Source organism: Apostichopus japonicus, chromosome 4, assembly GCF_037975245.1.
Source record: "Apostichopus japonicus isolate 1M-3 chromosome 4, ASM3797524v1, whole genome shotgun sequence".
NCBI lineage: Eukaryota > Metazoa > Echinodermata > Holothuroidea > Aspidochirotida > Stichopodidae > Apostichopus > Apostichopus japonicus.
The window spans coordinates 1,174,112-1,195,304 of NC_092564.1; the positions used below are offsets into that span (position 1 = coordinate 1,174,112).

Below are 21,193 nucleotides of genomic sequence, written 5' to 3' on the forward strand. Positions count from 1 at the left end.
GATACAATATGTAGAGCTTTACATTTATAGCACAGTCTGTTACTGTAAATGAGTCTTTATAAACTTGTACCAACCTTATACCCTACCTACGTTTGAAACTTCATATTCAATGTACTGAAGTCAGAGAAATCCTGTACTTATTGAAAGATGGTAATTTGTTTCCAGATAATTTATGTTAAATTCTGAAAGTTAATGCTTCTTTAATAATGTTTGTAATGACACAGGCAATTTCTAAAGCACAAACCTTGTACTTGAAGATTTCACATGATTTTTCTTTATATGTTAACGAGTTAACAGAGCCATGAGACAGGAATGTTGTGTAGAGAGGGCTTTGTTTACATAGTCACATGAAAGTAGGATACGTTAGACTTGGCAAGTATCCACTTCCTTTATTACTCTTCCACTAAGAAACCCCACACCACCGTTGAACCTTTGATCAGTCCTAATATAATCCGGTGAGGAATTCGGTTTGGAGGACAGCAAGAGTGAGCAGAGATGGAGCACGGACGACGCACTAACTATCTTAGCGTCAACACCACCGCCAGAACCCTTATTGCTAGAGACCGGTATCAGGTCTATAAATTGAAGCAGTAGGTGTTGAAATTATACACTATTGCTCTGAGCTGGGAGATACCTAGATGGAAGGAGAGAGTCTATATTTATTATCTAAGTAGGCCTGTCTCTGATACACAGAAAGAAAATGCATTTAATTTCTCCGGTCGGCTCCGATGTTTTGATACCGTTGTTCAATGTTTATTTATTGGGTCTTAGGAAAGACAACCGGTTCTGGTTTCCAGAGAGTATGGGACCGATAGCCATCAGCTGGGACTGCTATGTCAGCAGCACTTGGATGGAGTAATTAATGCATTAACATCCTGAAGGGATATGATGGAGAAGTTCTGATGTAACAGCCGACTTAAAATAACACCAGGGCAGGAAGTGAAGGTAAACGCATCATGACTGTAGATCAGGCAGCACAGCTAATCAGGAAATAGCAAGCAGGGACCTCATATGATTGGAATAAACCAAGCACTCAGAATCAGCTACTGTACTTAGAGAGTGCATTTGAAATGATGCAGCACAGCTAATCAGGAAATAGCATGCAGGGACCTCATATGATTGGAATAAACCAAGCTCTTAGAATTAGCTACTTAGAGAGTGCATTTGAAATGATGCAGCATGCTAGGAATGACAAATAATGTATGGAAGTAAGGAAACATGATACCCTATCACTCACAGAAGACTATCTGATTATTATGTTATCATCAACCTTTTGCTAGTTGTTTCAGAAGTTGCTTGAGAATTGACTCAAACACAAATATGGGGCCTTGTAAATAATGCCAAAGAAAGAATATCTGTTTCCCTCTAAGTAAAATAGCACAACTAACAGATGAAATGGGAATTTAACATTTGTGGACTCTGTTATTATGTCAAGGGAGTAAAGAAACAGCCGTAGAAATATACAATTGTTTTCAATCTTCTTAACTTCTCAACCAGAAAAATTTCACCAATATGAGATAAGGAATGTGGCAATGTACTTTATAGAATTTGCATCAATTTCAATGTTATTTCGGAAATCAGTGGCAAATTCATAGAGGCTCTTGCTTAGCTTGACCCACTGTGACTTTTACAACATGAGCCATCCTGTGCTAAACAGCATCATTGAACAGTATAAAGTCTTCGTGTTCAGTCCTATGGGTATGACAAACAAGGAATTAACTTCCTCAAAGATACAGCGAGAAGGCAGAACTTGGGGTGATATCAAACACCAGGCTGAGTGGTAAGAATGAATGATGAAAGGATACAGTTTACATTATGGTGATGTACAAGAAGATGAAGCTCATTCAGATAAACAGAAGATATAAATAAAGAAAATAAATTATCCTTAATTGCTAATAACTATTGTTTTTGTTTCTTTAATCGGACTCTTATGAACCCACAATTTGAATTTTTAGATCACCTATCAACATTTAGTGACACAAAAGACTTTTCACACAGAAAAGCAGGTATTCATAGTTAGTTTTCCTTTACCTATTTATCCCCCCAAGTTTAAACTTCATCGCAAGCATCCAGGGTTCCTCTTTGACAATTCAATTCTCTATTTTACACATCAATGGTTCCAAGGTGTTCATATTTTCAATCTAAACCAAACATTTCTTTAACTTTTCATTAACCCAACAGCTGTTTTTGAACCCTTCAATGAACATCCCAGCACCTGGTTTAGCAATAATTTCAATACCTATCAAATGTGATATCTTTTAACGGACGAATATGTAATCACTGGACAGAAGCTCAATTAGCTACAGAATTTAATTATTTTTGCAACACAAATCTCAATTCTTATCTAAGCACTCAGGGCAGACTCGGTGTGTTAGTCAATGGCATTTAATCTCTCTTCAACTATATGACTAATAATAAGTGGAACACTACTTTAACAAATGAGTCACTGAATAGGCTAGGGAGAACTCTATAGGGCAGCTGCAGAGCCCTAGTGTATGCATGTATAGGTAAGGTGTGGTAACAGAGTGCTGCAGGCATTCAACAAGTTCTGATGTGTCTTAACAGTGCTAATGTACTGGATTGGATGTTTCTCGCTTTTTCTGACTATGTCTGTACACTTGTTATCTTTACAACTCTACATCCTTTTCAAGTAAGACCCAAAGAGAACAACAACTAGGCAGATAAAAAATACAATGATTGTAGAGGTGATGTCAGGCTCTAGATGGCTGTTAAATTTAAAGTTACGGCTGTAAAAGAGTATACACAATGTAGGAAGTTGAACAAACTGTGCTTCCAAATTCACAATGAGAAGATTGAAGAGAAACAGTGAAGAGAAGAAGAAGAGTCCTGAAGAAAGATATCTCCCCTGAGAGCCATGGTCACATCTCACCAGGGCCAGGGCCACACCTTGTCAGGGTCACATCTTACCAGGGCCACATCTTACCAGGGCCAGATCTGGCCAGGGCCAGTCTGGCCAGGGTCACATCTGGCCATGGTTAGGGCCACATCTGGCCAGTGCCACATCTTACCAGAGCCAGGGCCAGGCCCATGCTAGATTTGGTAGATTTAATACCATTAGTGCAATATTTGCAGATACGATATAGGAAGGAGAGAAGGAAAGTAAATGCAACTCACCCTTTGAGTTCGTCGCCGTTTCAAAGCTAGAATGAATCCAACGGAGGATGTTGTGATACAGAGAACAATGGCCACAATGTTGGTCACACAGTTAGCAAACATAATATTCCTGAGAACTGGTTCTTCCAGCATGTGACAGTTAGTGGTGCCTGCATACATGAGTAACTTCAGCCCATCGGTACAGTCATGGATGCTGGTACAGCAGAGACAACTATTCTTCTCCAGTGAGGGCACACAATTCTCTACTGACTGGAGTTCCATCCCTCCCAGTCCAGCCAAGGTAGTGGCAACCAAGTGAAGGAGAATACAAAGGCAGGATAGAACAGTGTAGAAACCCAACTGAAGAAAGAGAACAGAAGCAACAGATAATCTACTGCACCTACAGATATTGTATGAGAGCCAACAAAAGTTATCTAGGCTACTTGTACACTAAAATGAATACTGTGAAATGCGAAATGAAATCTGCCAATTGATGGTTCCTTGTTGATCGACATCCATCAAGGATTAATCTACTATACATGGTATAGCACAACATAACACTATATGCAAAATGGCTGAACTGCTGTACATTGTAAATTCAATGATGCTAATTAGCAGTATTTGTTAATAGATCTATACATTAGTCTAGAGCTAATTATGTTACTTTGTATATATTTCATTCATTCATTACCCTCAAACTTGCTGTATACAATATACAGACTGAAAGTATTCCCAGATTGTGTTTAGAGGTTTTACATATTGTGGCCCCTACTGCCTTCAATTGACCTTTGACCTCCTCTTCAAACAACGGGCATGTTGTACTTAAATTGGGGCCTTCTTGAGTGTGTGTTAAAATTCAAACATAACAACCGGTTACATGTGTACACATATAGATGCAACCATGATTGCTAATGTTTATGATTGCCATCAAAAACCAACAAGGAATGTTGTCTTGAAGAATGTCAAAGTATGATACTTATAATACTTACAGAGAGTGAGGAAGGCTGCCGCCATGCAATCACGCCTACACCACCAGTAAACAGAAGCTGTAGAAAAATAAAGGAATACAATAGATAATACAGACATGTCAACTATAATATCAACTATAAACCAAATCTCACTGGTCCTTTCTAGTTATAGGAAGTACAAGATGCTAACTGCACAGAACTCATACTTTTCTAAATTATGAGTGATAACTCCATTCATGTTATTCTTCTATCCTCTAGAACATGCGACCTGCTTGAAAGCATTTACATCAAATACAGTTCAATGTTTTGCTCAAAATTGTGAGTATACAGATTTCAACAACATTCTGCATATAAGTATTACATGAGCGGATGAGCCTGGTTAGGACACTACTTTTTTTTACCAGATTACAGTTTAAAACTACTATATTGAGTGGGTGTTGGATAGGTCGCTCCAGATAAAATGTAGTTAGAGTGCTTTACTTGTGAGGGGACAGGTAAGTGAGAATTGACTCAGTATATTACTGATGCACTGAGATATGGAATTACTCCCAATAACAATGTAATATGTAGAAGACAGGTAAGGATGCCGGGGCAAAGGAAATCATGTTTACCAACCTTGAATGAAATGCTTTAATATTACAGATACAAAACCCAAGGCGGTAACTTTACAAGTGTTGATTCTTTATCAAGCTTGAGTTACAGTCAATGATGCTACTGAGATGATATGATCATGGTATCAACTCAGAGTCCTATTTTACTTGGACAGCTAATCCTCCTGGTCACATCAAATCTTCCTTCCTAAAGCAGTGTTGCTTAATTGCTGGGTCAATCCTGCAAGCCGCTTGACAAGACCTCTTGGAATTGTAAGTTCCAGGCATATCTTTCTAATTCAAAATGATTTATTCACACCAAGTATCTCTGAACCTGACATAAGCAGCCTACAGGGTTTGCATTAAAGCAATGCAACCATATCCATAGATACTGTACATTCTTAAGTTTTTACAAGTCTTACAATAATTAAACAACATTTTTGCTTTTCTTACAGTATGTATAAAGTTACATGTCTGATTATCTCAAAAGTACATCTACTTATTAATTTCATAAGCTCTGAGGATATCTCTGGGTAATTTAAAGCCCCGGAATCTTTTCCTGAATACAGTGTAAATCATGAAAACGATACGGATATAAAATGCTCTGAGATTTGTTGAAAGCTCTGACAATACAGTGTCCAAATATATGCCTGCATTGCAGACCATCAAAGCATTGCTTGGCTGCAAAAAAAAGTGTCCAAAGTTGAAATATTTTAGAAACAAATTTCTGTTCAACATTTTAGATACCACAATTTAGAACCAATTTTCAGTGAAACTGATGCAATTTAGAGGGTTCATCTAAAACCAACAATTATCAGGAACATAAAATAATCCATATTACATCAATATGAGGTTTTAACCAAAGCTAAATTTAAAACAAAGGAATGTGGAATGAGAGAATGAGGGCAGGAAATGTCATCTTTAAAATTATTCTTAAAGACTAAACAATATGCCACTTTAAAATGAAAGAGAAAATTATCTAGGACAGTCTGAGGCCATAATTTGACTAAAAGGCATTCCTATCATTGACATCGTCTGCAGCAAGATAATTTAAAAGTAGCTTCTTTGACAAACCATTAAAATAACACAACCAATTCACTATAATCATAAAATTAAAATTCTTCTCTGGATGTGGCAAGGGACTTTCATAGGGCTCTGGCCATGGTGGACAACACTGGATTACCAGACACAAATGGATGTGTTGGCAGTGGCACTGAACTATAACACAAACATGCTTCAACAGGCACTATTAATGAATTACATGAATGTTACAAGCAATGTTTATAATTATGCAGAGGGCAGCTAGGTACAGTTAAATAGAGCAATCGTCAAACCTTACAATGGGAGAGGAATCTAGTAAACCCTAGCACTCTTTTGCAGTCAGTTGATCATGTTAACTGAGCAGAAGAATAAAATGACTTCTAATAGTCAGTAACATCTCAATTATATTGAATCTGGTGTGAATTTAGTAGAATATGGTTATGAAACTCAACCAAATGTTACACTGCAGCTTTTTGAGATAGGTCCATAATTTTTCCAGACAAACTACCAAAAATGGGCATTTGCTCAACATACAATTGTAATTATTGATCAAGCTAAGACAACCTTGTACATATTTTCACCAAAGGAATATAGATTAATGACAAACAAAAAAATAAAAAATATTAAGAAAAAATCAATTCAACTCCATTCAATGATGATTCCATTCCATCCCATATCATTGGCCTGATCTAGACACTTTTTCATCACCACACTTAATCAATGGAAACCTGAAAATTTCATACATTTTGAACATCATTATATGAAATGAAACTTGAATAGCAAAGCCTAATACTACATTATTAGTATCATAGAAACTGATCAGAATCAATAGCTGCTTAAACATACATCATTAACTCTGGAGATAATCCAGTACATTTATTTCAATGAGACATCCATGCTCTATTTGAATCTTTATCCTTTTGTGGTTTGATTATTTGTCATTTACAATCCTACTATACATTTGATTTATCCAGTGGTAATTAAAATCCACCAATCTCTGTGTATAGACCATAAAGTCGGCTTCCCTAGGTAGTACTGCAACAATTATACAAGACATAAGATTTGTGGTCTTGATTATAAATTTATGATTCATCATAAAACTTGTCTCTCTTGAACAGACGTGGCATTCTGAAGAGAAGATCAAGCTGAAGAGAAATGTAAAGTAGAATTGACATTAATGAATCAGTGGCTTTTAACATTAATTGTTTAGCTTTACACGCATGGGCTGACAACACCATTTAGTATGCACTACAAAGAACCACTGTTGGTGATTTATTTTATTTTATATTAAATGATAAACATAAAAAAATTAAGATTTTTTTTTAATTGGATTTTTGTTTCATTAAAATCTGATTTTTTATTATTTGGACCATTTTTTTTTTTTAAATTTATTTCATCTCATTATATGCCCTCATGTGTCTGTCCATTTGTATACTTGGAAATTTGTGTTGCCCCTGGAATAGGTACTTTCTGATCTAGTGCCAAACTTGTAGAAGTAGCACTTGCCTTAATTCAGACATACTAATGTTATTATTAATAATAACATAATACATTTTCCAATAAGGTTATGATAGGAAAATGGATGGAAAATGGACAGGTGAGTATTAACAGCCACTTTAATTATAATCATGAGTAATACAATCAATGTAGGTTTAATTATATACTGCCACTTTGTAATAAGATGGAAAATGTACTGTAGGTAGTAATCAAGAAAATAAGTTAGATACATACAGTCCATTGAAAAATGATGAAATCCGAAAAAGATGTATATTATAAGTAAATTGCTTGTGCATTAGGATTCACACAGCTTGAATGTATCAGAGTTAGTTGGAGGTCTACTTTATCAATGATGTCACTGATCAAAGATACTTTTAAGATGGAAGTAACCCTTGGAGGAAGAGTTGAATGTGCCTGCGAGTTACATTCTAATGACTCATACCATGCTAGGGAAGGACTTACTGCTGTTCTTTCCAGGAATTTCTGACTCCACCTGTATTGCATGCAACCCACTTGAACACACTGCTAAACACTTCATTTAATTTAAGTCTTCATTTGTAGCTGTACCCAAGACAGTCAAAACAGTCATAGACCAACCAAATTGCTTATGGTTGCAAATTAATTTGAATATCCAGCACACTGTATCTTTTGGTAGTTTTCTTACTTTTTCTAGATACACGAACAGGTCTAGAAGTGGATCAATACTGGCCCATGTTTGCAAATGTTACTATATTTAAGTAGTTTCATAGATTAAGTAGACAAGACTGCATGTGTATTGATAAGAGGCAGTAAACAAAGGAGTGAAGTTCATGTAGGTGCTTACACTAAGTGTAATGTTAGAATGCATTCAATAGTCTTGCATATCTTCCTAGTGTTCCATACATTGGCAACTTGGCTATTAAATAAGCAGTTGTTGTTATTATTACTGTCATACTCAGCAGCTGATATCACACAAAGCTGTAGATGCCCGGAGAGATGCTAGAATTCAATTTATAGAACAATAAACTCATATATGAATGTAGAAACAAGTGAGCTGCCCAGTGGGGATTTCCAAGAAAAGATGCTTTATCCTAGCAATGAATTTAAACACATGAAACCAGACCTATTTTGATCCGACTGAATGTTAGTGAGGAGGGACAATTCATCTAGACAGAATAAGCATTTATAATCACTGGCCATTCTAATTAACGTTTTGGAAATGTCAATGATACCTTTGAGCTACTTTCTCAGATTTAATTCCATTTATCTACCCGTCCATCCCCTATTGGTTGTATTCATTGTCCTGTGAATATCACTAAATGAAAACCTGTGTTTTCAAACTGCGATTGCAATACACATATATTTGCATCTCAAACCAACCACCAGGTTTGTATATTACACGCTATGCCACTGGCCGCCTTATTTTAACGGTAGAGAACCATGGCATTAGCTTTGTATGATGCAGTTATAACACTTAATAGTGCAAAGATGCTGGTTTGTCAGGGTCACAGAGCTTTACTACAGTAGCAATACAAACCATAGGTTGGTGAAAATTAGCAATAAGATACTGGCAGCTTTACTCTCTGACAGCAGTAATTGTTAGTTCAATATGTTTATACTTCGGTGGTCCCCATAGATGTGTGAATGTGTTGCAATAGTTCTTGACTATCATCACACAACCTCATGCTGAAGTCATAATTTAACACTAAAGTACACCACATACAATGACCTTGGATTCCTTATAAAGTAACATTTGTCTACCTCTGATAGCAAAGTCAGTGCCATAGAGACTTCTCCAATAGTGTCTTGTAAATAATTGCTACATATTTTTAACTTGGTAGATTCAAATTGAAAATGTTACCATAACGCCCAACTGATAAATGTTGACCTAAATAGATCAGACAATCATCTGATGGTCACTACTGACCAAATTTAAGCAAGCAGCTCCACACGCACTTTCATTCACAGAAAATACTTTGTTCACTACTTTAACAGTGCTGCTTGATGTCTGGGAATTTTTTTTCTACCTTGACAGAAATATAATCAGTGTTTTTAAGTCAGTGCATGGAAGTTTCTATCCCTATAGTATATACCTATATTTCAAGCAATGACTATGATTTTTTTCAACAATCCAGGAAAGGTCTTTTGACACATTTTAGAAAAGTTGACAACTTTATAGTCAACATAGTTACCTGTCAAATATTATAAAACTTACTGGTTTATATATTTACTTCGTTCCCCACTTACCTGTCTCCCCACAACCTATGCACCGCATTCTACCGTGTCTAGAATGCCCTGGTAATCTTTTAACACTGTACACCCTCATTGGCCCTAATGGCCTTCCTTCATTTTGAGACCACTTTCCCACAAAGTGGCCCCTGACGCGACCTCGGGGAGGGTGGCGGGTAAACCCTGCCACCCGCCGAGCTCGCCGAGAAGGAAAAATCTAACGCTAACAAAGACTGCTGACGCCTCCAGGCGGAGCCCACCCTGAACAGTCGGGGTGGGGGTCCGCCCTCCATCACCCCGTAGGCGTGCCTCCCCCTACACTTACAGAGGCCTAATTGAACAAGGGGACGAGGCCCATACTACCTTAGATGGTAAAGAGTAACCTGGTAAACCAAACTAAGGAAACAACACCCACCGATAGACAAGTAGCCGCAGGCGACCCAGGGGTGGCGATGTCTATCGACGAAACGCGAGGAGTCAAGAGTCAGGTCGAACGACCGCTCCCCCGTCCGGCTGCGTCCCACCTCCCTCGGGGGAGGGTGGCGGGAAATGGAGACAGGTAAGTGGGTCACTCGTAAATATATAAACCAGTAAGTTTTATAATATTTACTTCGTTCCCCACTTACCTGTCTCCCCACAACCTATGCACCGAGTGGCACTGTCCGATGGTGGGAGGCCCGAGGGGTGGGACCCCCGGAGCTCGTATCATCGAGCGACCAAAGCCAAATCGGCCTGTGATAAGTCCGATAAGTAGCAGGCGACGAAGAGATTGGAGTCTTCCACGCCGTCGTCTTGCAGATGTCCACTATTGGAAAACCTGCGAACAGGGCTGTAGAAGCAGTGAAACCCCTGCTGTTGTGAGCCATGGATCTGCCTGGACCTGTAGCCAGAGGGCGGATGGCTTCCACCAAACAGCGGGACAAGGTATCCTCCCAGGCTGCTGAGTGGGGCACTCGAAGGAGGAAGAACAGAGATGTCGAAGTACCCAAGAGATCTTGTGTTCTGTTGAGGTACCACTTCAGTGCCCAAATGGGAAACCATACTGTAGTCTGTCCTCGGGGATCAAAGAGAAGGTCTTGATCTCTGGGATGATGATGTCTCCCGGTAGGAGAGCCCAAACCTGGTTCTAGCGAAGAAGGAGGGGTCGAGAACTATCAGCACCCCACAAACCGTAGGACTGAAGGCACCTTAGTCAAGGCGAGCCGTTGCTGCCTGGCGTGGAGCCGTAGGGGAAGCCCCTGATGGAAGGCGGCAACAGCCGAACGAAAGTCTTTGATCGTCTACACCCTGCCTCCCTTCTTGGAACAGTGTGGGTAAGGAGTCAGCGATCAAGGTTAGAAAGGCCATGGTAGGCAGAGTCTGTCTCGTTCGGCATACTCCGAATCTCTGTAGGCAGAAAACGTAAGTACCAAGGTTGTTCTCACTCTGGCGGCCAAAGTCCTTTCTGTCTAAGGAAACACCAGACAATTTCCAGGCACCTAATTGTAGGCCCGTGCTGTCCGGGTGAGCCAGCGCCCCGTCAATGGGACAACCGACTGTGGTTTGTCCAGCAGGATCGCTGGCTCGTCCGCTAGGAGCTGGATAACTTTTGCCCAAACCGGGGTCAGCGGGGCCACTATGATGGCTGACCATGCCAAGAGGGGGAAGATGTAAGCTTCCGGTCCGTTTCGCGACAGGGACCTGGCGTTATGTGGAAGGCCTGCGGGTGGGCCGCCTGAACAAAGATGAGCAGCCCATTGTTGCCCTGTGTCGCAATCAGGTCTATCAGAGGTCTGCTGAACATGTGGAAAAACCTACTTCATGTTCGTTGCGAAAGGGTCCACTCGTCAGGGTGGAGCTGTCCCCTGGGCAGAGCATCGGCCATCACATTCTCCTTTCTGGCTATCTGAGAGACTTGTAGGGCCATGCCAGATTCTGTAGCTGTGGTGAGGGTCTCCCTTGCCAGACGGCAATATCTCTCTGACCTGGTGCCACATGTCTGTTGACGTAGCTACAGTATGTTACCACCGTCGTGTTGTCTGAGAGGATGGTAGTCAAAAGCCCCGTACCTGGGCGCCGGAGGGCTCCAGAGAGCCCAAACCTGTGTATCTGCTGCTAAAGAAGTCAAGGACAGCGGCCTGCTTGGTGACCTTGTTAGCGCTTGCAGGACAGCCGCACTCCCAGTACTGATTCAGTACCACAGTACCGTTGATGACTCTTTCAGTTATCAACCCGTTGCAATCAGAAAACTCTGAAGAAAAGGAATGTCCTGATGATGCTAAGCTGTACCCTGTAGGGAGGTTTAATGGAGGTTCTTTCCATGCTAACAAATATTAATCATAATATTGGGGAAAGAAAAGGCGTAGACCTATTGAAAGATAATGATGCCTGAGGCGCCTAACAATATTACCCCGGTCAACGAAAACCTGTCAAGCATAGAGACAAGTATCTCCTGGATGGGAAGCTGCACTGACGAAAAAGTGCCTTGCCCAAGGAAACAACTGAATGATCCGGCCAGGACTCAAACCTGCAAGCCTTAGATCACCAGTCCACTGCCTTCACCACTTGACCACAGTACTCTCCAAAAATGAGTACTGAAGGTACAGAATCTCACTCTGCTGAGTGAGTACAGAATCTTAAACAATGCTACCCTGCTACAAAAAATGAGACTGAGTACTGAATGGATAGTTTGCTTCATCAGAATCTTAAACAAAGCTACAATGCTACTGTTTATGTGCCTCCTACAATTAAATGTATGTATTTAAGAACGTATTTAGGATCATCCTGCAAGTAGGATCATCCTGCAAGTAGGAACTTGAGAAGAAGCCTCACTGGCTTAACCAAGCTGACTGAAGTCAGTCTCTTACATACAAATTTAACGTCCATGATTATGAAAAGTCAACAACTCTGTAGCTGGACAACATACATTACTCTTGGGGTGGCCTGAACCGGGGACCTTATGACTGAAAGGCTTTAACCCTGAGCTAACTGAGCGATAGACCTACTCATCAGAAACAAACTCCCAACAGGGGCTGTGAAGATGGTGAGAGGGTGGGTTTGTAGAAAATCCACCTCATAAATCCCTGGCTGCTTAACGGAGCCCGGGGAGTTACTCAGCAAACACTGAAGCGTTACTAAGCATGTAGGCCTAGTGTTTTGTTATGGTAACGTTATTAGTGGTGTAAGAGGTATGTCACCGAAAACGTTTTCAGACTCATATTTCAAAACGATTTACGTTAAGACATTAATATAACATTAATATAACATTAATATCTCATAGAAACGTTATGTCGACGTTTTTACCACACCACATTTAACGTAATTAACACGTAATAAATGTTATGATAACGTACCCGTTACTCCTCAAATCTCTCCATGTCGAGACGTGTCAATTTCGTAGTGTAGTACAGTAGAAGTATCCAACTTCCTATTGAAACCACCTAGCGCATAGCCACGACTAGGCTATCAGGTGCTACGAAATGCAACTGTGCTTAAAATGTCGGAACATCGAACATTATTCACGAAGCGCATACTGTATGCTCGGAGCGCGTTAGCGCTTGTACCTTTGTTGGGGTTTTATCCTACCCCTTTTCCAACTTACTAACTCGTTTGTCTTGGAAATTCACCCAAAAAATAGAGAGAGAGGTTTATTCCATGGGATCGCTCACGTAGTCGACAGCTCGTTGCAGCAAACGTTGAGCTTACACGTGTCAATCCAGGTGACTGCTTGGCCCCCCTCCTCTCATAACAAATATACAGCGCGGGTATATTGTCTTGGCAGTTTGCCAAGACTCTCAGTAGGCTTGTTTTCCTGGCACTTTGCCAAGCTTCGAGAACGTTCTCTTCTTGGCAGGTTGCCAAGGTACTAAGTAACGAGACTGTACTAGAATCGCTTCAGTTTGCGCCTTTTAACATGCTCTGGAGGGGGTTCCACAAGCTTTTTAAACAACGAAACATAAGCAAGGTTTCAAACCTAGACATATGGCGATGAATTATAACGAGAGAGAAAAATAATTAGCGAGGAGAATATGACCCATGAATGCCCAGGAAATCTATGTCATGTCCTGGTTTCTGCTGGTACTCATTAAACACACATTCGGGATGTGTAATGATAAATGGTGTAGCGATTGCAGTGTCTTTCCGCAATTGATTCGAACCTGTCGTCGCAGCTCAAGCTGCTAGTTCCGGGGGGCAACACTCCCCTGATGAAAGAGACTCTTCCCCCTCTTGGAGGCGGGATTAACTTTGAGGCTGGGGATAAGTATATCTCCGTTTGCCGTGGGAACCTCGCTCCAGCCGGCTTTCCTTTCGGATTGGGCGTTTGCCCTTACTACCCCGATCTGGGGGCCCAGCAGTTGTTGATCTCATCGGTTCCCGGCTCCGGGACCGACTCCTGGGATCCGGAGTGGAACCTCGGTTCCGCACTCCCTGTGAGGTCTCGCTGGACCCGTGGTCTCGTCGGACCCGGGCCCCGGAGCCCATCTCTGTGTGCGTACCTAGCCGGGTACCACTCCTCTCGACCCGGACATTCTGTCCATTCCGGTCGGAATTTCAAATGGGCTATTTATTGGCCTTGAGCCTTGCCCTTGCCTTCCCCCTTGGTCATAGAATCCGGACGGTGCCGGGACCTTGGGGGGCAATATCTCTTTCTCCTCTCTCTCTCTCTCTCCTCCGGCCTCTCTCGCCGGACTCGGGCTCCCGGAGCCTTTCTCTGTGTGCGTACCACGCCGGGTACCATTCTCCTCGACCCGGACATTCTGTCCGTTCCGGTCGGAACTTCTAATGGGCTTTTTATTGGCCTTGAGCCTAGCCTTCCTTGGGTCGGAGGGGAACGTCTGTTCCGGGCTCCTTCTGAGGTCTCGCCGGACCCTGGCTCTCCGGAGCCCCTCTCTTTGCGCGCACCACAACGGGTGCCGCTCTCTGCGACCCGGACGGACTGTCCGCTCTGGCCGTCTTTGTCATGGGCTTTTGGTTGGCCTTGAGCCTTGCCCTTGCCCTAGCCCTTGGTGGTACATCCGGACAGCGCCGGCACCTTGGGTGGCAAAAAATCCATCTCTCTCTCTCTCTCTCTCTCTCACATGGGCTTTTGGTTGGCCTTGAGCCTTGCCCTTGCCCTAGCACTTGGTGGTACATCCGGACAGCGCCGGCACCTTGGGTGGCAAATTCCCCATCTCTCTCTCTCTCTCTTCTCCGGCCCTCTCCTGGCCTCTCTCCATCTCAACTCCCACCAACTCTCTCACTTCCTCTTCATCTCCTGTCTCTCCTCCGATTCCCTCCAGGGGAACTGTGGGTTCGGTGATAGATCTAACCTGTCCCGGCCTGCTAGCCAGGTGTCGATGTGCTGCCACTGTCTGGTGTGAAAACAAAACAGACTAGACAGAGGTCTCGGAACAGATCACACAATTAAGGTGGCTTCGAGACATGTCTGAGAAACCCACGTTAAGGAGGGACTAACGGCGAATAGTCTAACGTATCAAACGGAACGACTATAAGGAGGAAGTAGGGTGGGAGTATGCTAACAGAGAGTAAAGTTACGTGACAAAAACAGCGCGCCCCGCTAGAGGCTCGCGGCTTACAAGGTACGCTACAATAGTGAAAACTTCCCAAACTTAGAAGCGAACACGTAACTAGAATACATGAAGGAAAGGACGAAGCATGTATACAAGGGAGAGAACCCCTCTATCCGCGTACAGAGCGGGAAGGGAGGAACAAGGCTACGAGATACGCCCCAAGTGAAACTCCCGACACTTAGGAGGCGCACGAGTAGCGAAACCCATGGAGAAATGAAAATATGTACAAATATATGAAGGTTCAAACAAGAAACAACAACAACGTAATCGAACCGCCTAACCGCCTAGTATTGGATAGGAGTTCGCGGCTTACAAGATACGTTACAAGGAGAAACACTTCCGACATATGGAAGCAACGTAACTAAACATATATGCATCGAAAAACTTGTAAAACGGACGAAACATATATATAAGGGAGAGAACCCCCTAACCGCGAACCAGCGGAGGGGGGAACAAGGCTACGAGGTACACCCCAAGTCATGAGACTCAGGGAGCGCACGTAGCAACAACTGGAGGAAACATGAAAATATACAACAATATATGAAATCAAGGATACTCCCGTCTTAACATGAAAAACAACGAAACGAGCCGACTATCTCGGCTAGTTAGGAGATATCGGAACGTGGCTACAACTACGCTACAAAAGTGAAAACCCACACTGAAAGCGTAAAAATTAACGAAGTACATGAAAGCAAAACATCTTATGCCTTAAGAAAAGCTGAAACACATGTACATACGGAAAAACATGCCTATCCGCGTAAACAAGGGGGTATAGGCAACGCTACAAATTACGCTACAAAGGGGAAAACCCACACAAAAGCGTAAGAAGTAACGAAGGTACATGAAACAAGCAAAACATCTTATTCTTTGAAAGTAAGAAAAGCTGAAACATGTACATACGAAAATATATGCCTATCCGCGTAAACAAGGCGGTATAGGCAACGAACGAAGTAGTCTCGCAGAGCTACTACCTGTTACCCTAAAAACGTTACGTAAGAAAAAACGAACGCATGGGCGAGAGTGTACACTAAAAACAGCCCCCAAAAACACCCTTCCCTACAAGAAAAGGATACTTATCAGGCTGGAAAAGATCCTTGGAAGTGCAGAAGTCCTGATAGGAAACTTCTAGAGTATAAATCCAAGGTAATCCGGGCGAATTTCGCGAAAAATTTTTTAACTCCGAAAAACACATTGAGACACTTTGTGGGTAGAAAAATGAAGGAAGGCCATTAGGGCCAATGAGGGTGTACAGTGTTAAAAGATTACCAGGGCATTCTAGACACGGTAGAATGCGGTGCATAGGTTGTGGGGAGACAGGTAAGTGGGGAACGAAGTAAATATGGAAGTTACCTAACGTTACGAATCAACATGGAGATTTTAATTCTGAGGTTGCTTTGAATAAGCCTAGATATGTCTCCATTCATACTGCATATCAGTACAACTGTAGTTTAAAAAACATCATTTTAACAAAAGTCAATCTCACAAGCCAGGATCCATATGCAATAATTTTTCTAGCCTGCTAAATTAATTATTTTGGTAATCACTATACACTCATCTCATCCACAATGGAAGGTGGTAATAAGTCAATATGAAGTCAACTCAAATGCTGGCAATGTTTGATGGCCTTGCTACATCAAGCTGACAACAATTGTCATGCCTCCCAACAACATACTGGAAACACACAACTCACGCAACATCCTTTGTGATGTGTCTCAATCATGTTTGATTGTGCACATAACAGTGATTTCTGTCCTGTATACATGTAAGCTTTCACTGAAGGTGAGCTACCTCCAACTTGTCTCAGATGTTACTGTAATTTACAAGCACAAATATCTGAACATTCTGTATCCCATTGTTGTTGCTTAGAATTGTTGCATGCTGTGAGTACGTCCAAGAGTTTACTTCTATGATATAGAAGTACAGACCATTGGACCAATGCAGTAAAGATTTTACAGGAAAGCTACACCATTCATCATTAATGGGTGAGGTTGGAGTGTTACCTACTGTAAGTGTATTCATAATAACCTAGGTTAATACTATCTGACCATCAAATACAAAAGTCATGCCTTTTTCTCTGTAAAACAACTGTTTGGAATTGGCAAAAAATAACTGTATCAGCAAGGATATTTTTCATGTACTGTACTTTCAAGATGTATGCTAAACCAAGTTTGTGCTTTTCTTAATGTTTAATTGTCAGAGTCACACATGATCAAAAGTCAGAGCTGATCAAAACAAAGGTGTAAATTATTAGAATTGTGAGATAATCATATCTTTTCAAGCACAAACAACAATGGCCAGGATTCATACCACAGCAAGTCCTGTTTATCATTTTTCCTCTTACAGGTCAACAAAATATGTCTGTGGTGAACTTAATTGTGTATTATACCTATTGTACTAAAACCACTGGCACTAATAACCAGACCAAACTTGGATAAAATCCCAATGGGTGAATAAGGTCATTAGTCTATGCTTACAAGTTAAAGGTCAACATGTGTCCAAACCACTGTCCATTCCATAGTGCAGTGCATTAGGCCTGCAGTAAGAATTAGCAAGAACAGGGGCTGTTGACAACACTGTGACTAGAATCACTAGATCATATCAAACCAGTAACAAGGAATAACAAACTATTTGAATAGAATATTTCAGAAGACATGTATGAGAAGAATAATCTTTAAAATAAATTGTAGGAATCATCAATTTTTTGACAGAGGTAAATAATAGTGGCCAAACCACTAGATATTTCAAACTAAATTTTATAAAAGCGATATTTTTATAATTACACCAAATCTTTCCAGTATTTTTCACAGAAGATCACAACTCATTATCTCAATGGGATGTTAATATATCAAATCAAATCAATAACTGAACAACTTGAAATCATCAAAGCTAATATTACTGAATCGTACAGATTCAGATACGAAAGGCAGATATACTGTAATCCCCATGTAAGCTGCAAGCATCTATTTGTTAGCGGATCGCAAAGGTGCGATGTATCAATATTGTTTGCTTGTCCATCCCCCACTCTGGTCCGTCCCCCACTCTGGTCCGTCCCCCACTCTGGTCCGTCCCCCACTCTGGCCCGTCCTCACTCTGGTTCGTCCCCCACTCTGGTCCGTCCCCCACTCTGGTCCGTCCCCCACTCTGGTCCGTCCCCCACTCTGGTCCGTCCTCTACTCTGGTCCGCCCGCCACTCTGGTCCGTCCCCAACTCTGGTCTGTTCCCTTACTCTGGTCCGTCCCCTACTCTGGTCCGTCCTCTACTCTGGTCCGTCCCCTACTCTCGTCTGTCCACTAGCCTGGTCCGTCCCCTACTCTGGTCCGTCCCCCACTCTGGTCCGTCCCCACTCTGGTCCGTCCCCTACTCTGGTCCGTCCCCTACTCTGGTCCGTCCCACTGGTCCGTCCCCCACTCTGGTCCGTCCCCCACTCTGGTCCGTCCCCCACTCTGGTCCGTCCCCCACTCTGGTCCGTCCCCACTCTGGTCCGTGCCCCACTCTGGTCCGTGCCCCACTCTGGTCCGTCCCCCACTCTGGTCCGTGCCATACTCTGGTCCGTGCCATACTCTTACCCATTATCTATTAAATGAGAATCCACCTACTGACATTCTTTATCTTTGAGTCCACATTCTAATTCTACATAGAGTTGTATCCATCCTTTGACTTACTTGTTCCTTTACTAGGAAAAAGCTATTAGGTTATCTGCCTCTTTGAACTGAGCTAATGCTGCTCAAGTGAGCTGTTGACCTCAGACTACTAAGTACTATGGCAGTAGTATGTCTCCTGCATTAAAGCACCTTCTTGTGATTCCATGCAGGTCAGCAATGTCAGGTAATTTTGCTTAACTGAAATTTAACCCAAAATAAGATTTATCAAAGTAAGACACCCTTCAATAGTGTATTTAAACTAAACCTTTTGTCACTTACATACTTCCTCTCTGTAATCAATTGCAGAATTTGCAACTTTTTTCATTATTTGAAAATTAAAAAATCAACTGGACAAGTATTATTAACATAAAAATTTCACTAAAATCAATGAACCAATAGGTTAGTTTGTCATACAAAGTTGTTGTCCAAGATGATCTGAGCATTATCTTATTAAACTATTTTGATTAGGGAAAGTGTTACCATAGCAATGGTTCCGATATAAAGATATTTCAGCACCCTAGTTTATAATGTAAATGTAAAACATGTTGACTCCTACAGTTAGTGTTGGGATTACTTAATATTGATGTAGTTAAGTATATACATGTAACATTATTACCTGTTTCAGTGTCCAAAATATATCAATTCTCTCCATCTTTTTGTCCATCCTGTTGTTCAATACCGCTTTAAGTTATAGTTGCCATCTGTGTTAATTTAAGGTCACTGAAGCATGCAGGTCTCTGGTGAGTGTTTACTCCAAGATTCTGAGAGATAATCAGCCTCTTAACCTATTTATCTAGGATGGAATTATTTACTGTGAGTTGTGCAGTCACACACTAGCTATTGTATCATTCATTTTATGCTTGGTGTTACATCACTTGATGTGAAGTAGTCTTTATATTGACCATACACCTGCTGTCCCATAACCATCTCCCTTTGTAAACTCCTCATTCTTCATTTCACTGAATTTCACAGCAAAACGCTCTTATCATATGATCCTGACAGAATGCCTGAGAGACTGGCCAACAGTTAGTGGTATACTACTGTATGCTGGACTTACCACACAGCTGTACACTAACTACATACTGTACATACATGTACAGTGGTATAGTACTACACAATGGTAGATTTAGTCTAAACTATTAATGGTTTGTTGTAAACTTAAAATGGAAATTGTTGCTGCTGGTAGCGCCAATCAGGAAGTTGTTCACTCCCTTGTAAAGCTCAGTTTCAGTTTCTGTGGGCAGCAGAAACAATAAATCACAGAATTAATATGCAACATTATATTATAAGACAAAGAGTGTGTTACAGAGACACTTGGGGCCAAAATAAACAGTTGAGGAGTGTTTATGTGCTTACATTTTCACTATTCTGAGATAGAATGACTGCTGAACCTTCTACAGTAATATCCTCAAAGATCTAGCTACATTTTAAGCAGGCTATCCATACTTCCATGGGTATTCAGTTTCCTCTTCTTTCACAACTGATTTCATCAGATAAGTCTCTGTCCTTGCACAAACCAGTGCTGGTGAGTATGTAATCTGTACAGTTTCTACTGAGCGGATAGCGCATACAGTAACCAACACACAGGAAGGATATAAACAGACCATAGGTAGACAGACCACCACCATCAAAACTGACCACATTCTGATGACAAACAGATCCTGTCCCATTAAATTCTTGTCACCACAACTAACACTCAAAACAAAGGGAGTGTAAATTACTATTCTGTAAACAACAATTGGTTAACGACTAGAATTGTCAGTACAAGTCAGAGGCAGTAGGATATGAAGCCAGGGGTTTATAAATGTTGGAACTTAGTCGGTTTATAGAAAAGATGTAAGAATCGCCAGAATTGCAGATAAATTAATCAAACATATTAATCTCTTGCAACATTTTATTCTCTACAAAGTCAATTTAAAAGTGAATTATCAATGAAAGCTCAGAAACTTAGCATAACTATATGCAAAGTCAGTATAAAATTATCCTTTCACTATTATTCATCCCCAATAAATTTGTTATCTTCACAAGTTGATCAAAATGACAAAGAATGCAATTTTAACTTTATCCATAAGATAGGATAAAGGAAAAAACAGAGAAAGTCACCTCCAAATACACTTGCAAAGTCTGAAAATGACCCTTGACAATTATTGAAGCCTAGTTCCCTCCAACAGATTGAGAAGAGGATGTGATTGATGGAGCGAGCATCTACAAGCAGAGTGAGCGATTGCTTCAATTTATAAAGCTGGACCATAAATAGAAGTAAAGACCAAACAATAGCAGAGTTACGACAAGAAGAGTTACGACTTAGAGAGAGACAAGTGCACAGAACATCCAAGTATACATAACAAAAAATTGTCTCTTTCAAAATTAACCACATTCATAACAAATCTGACCTAGACCTTTTCCAATTTTCAAGATCACTTGACTTCTATTTGATGGTAATTGGAATCAATCAATATATATGACCATGTGCACCATTATTGGCTGGGATCATCCACTCGGGGATACAATATAAGAGATACCATCTGAGGGATAAATAGAAATGTTTCAAATCACTCTATTATGTGTTGGCTATTACAATGACA

General features: G+C 41.1%; 1 protein-coding gene across 2 annotated transcripts in view; it reads right to left on the reverse strand.

Moving 5' to 3' along the window:
* The window catches only part of LOC139966067 (uncharacterized), a 79,144-nt gene that overhangs the window by 45,468 nt on the left and 12,483 nt on the right, over positions 1-21,193 (reverse strand). For both annotated transcript variants that reach the window (XM_071968718.1, XM_071968719.1), the window contains exons 3-4: positions 4,104-4,160; positions 3,136-3,474 (exon numbers count right to left, since the gene is read on the reverse strand). In XM_071968718.1, coding sequence (XP_071824819.1) covers positions 3,136-3,474; positions 4,104-4,160 — 396 coding nt within the window. The remainder of the gene's footprint in view (positions 1-3,135; positions 3,475-4,103; positions 4,161-21,193) is intronic.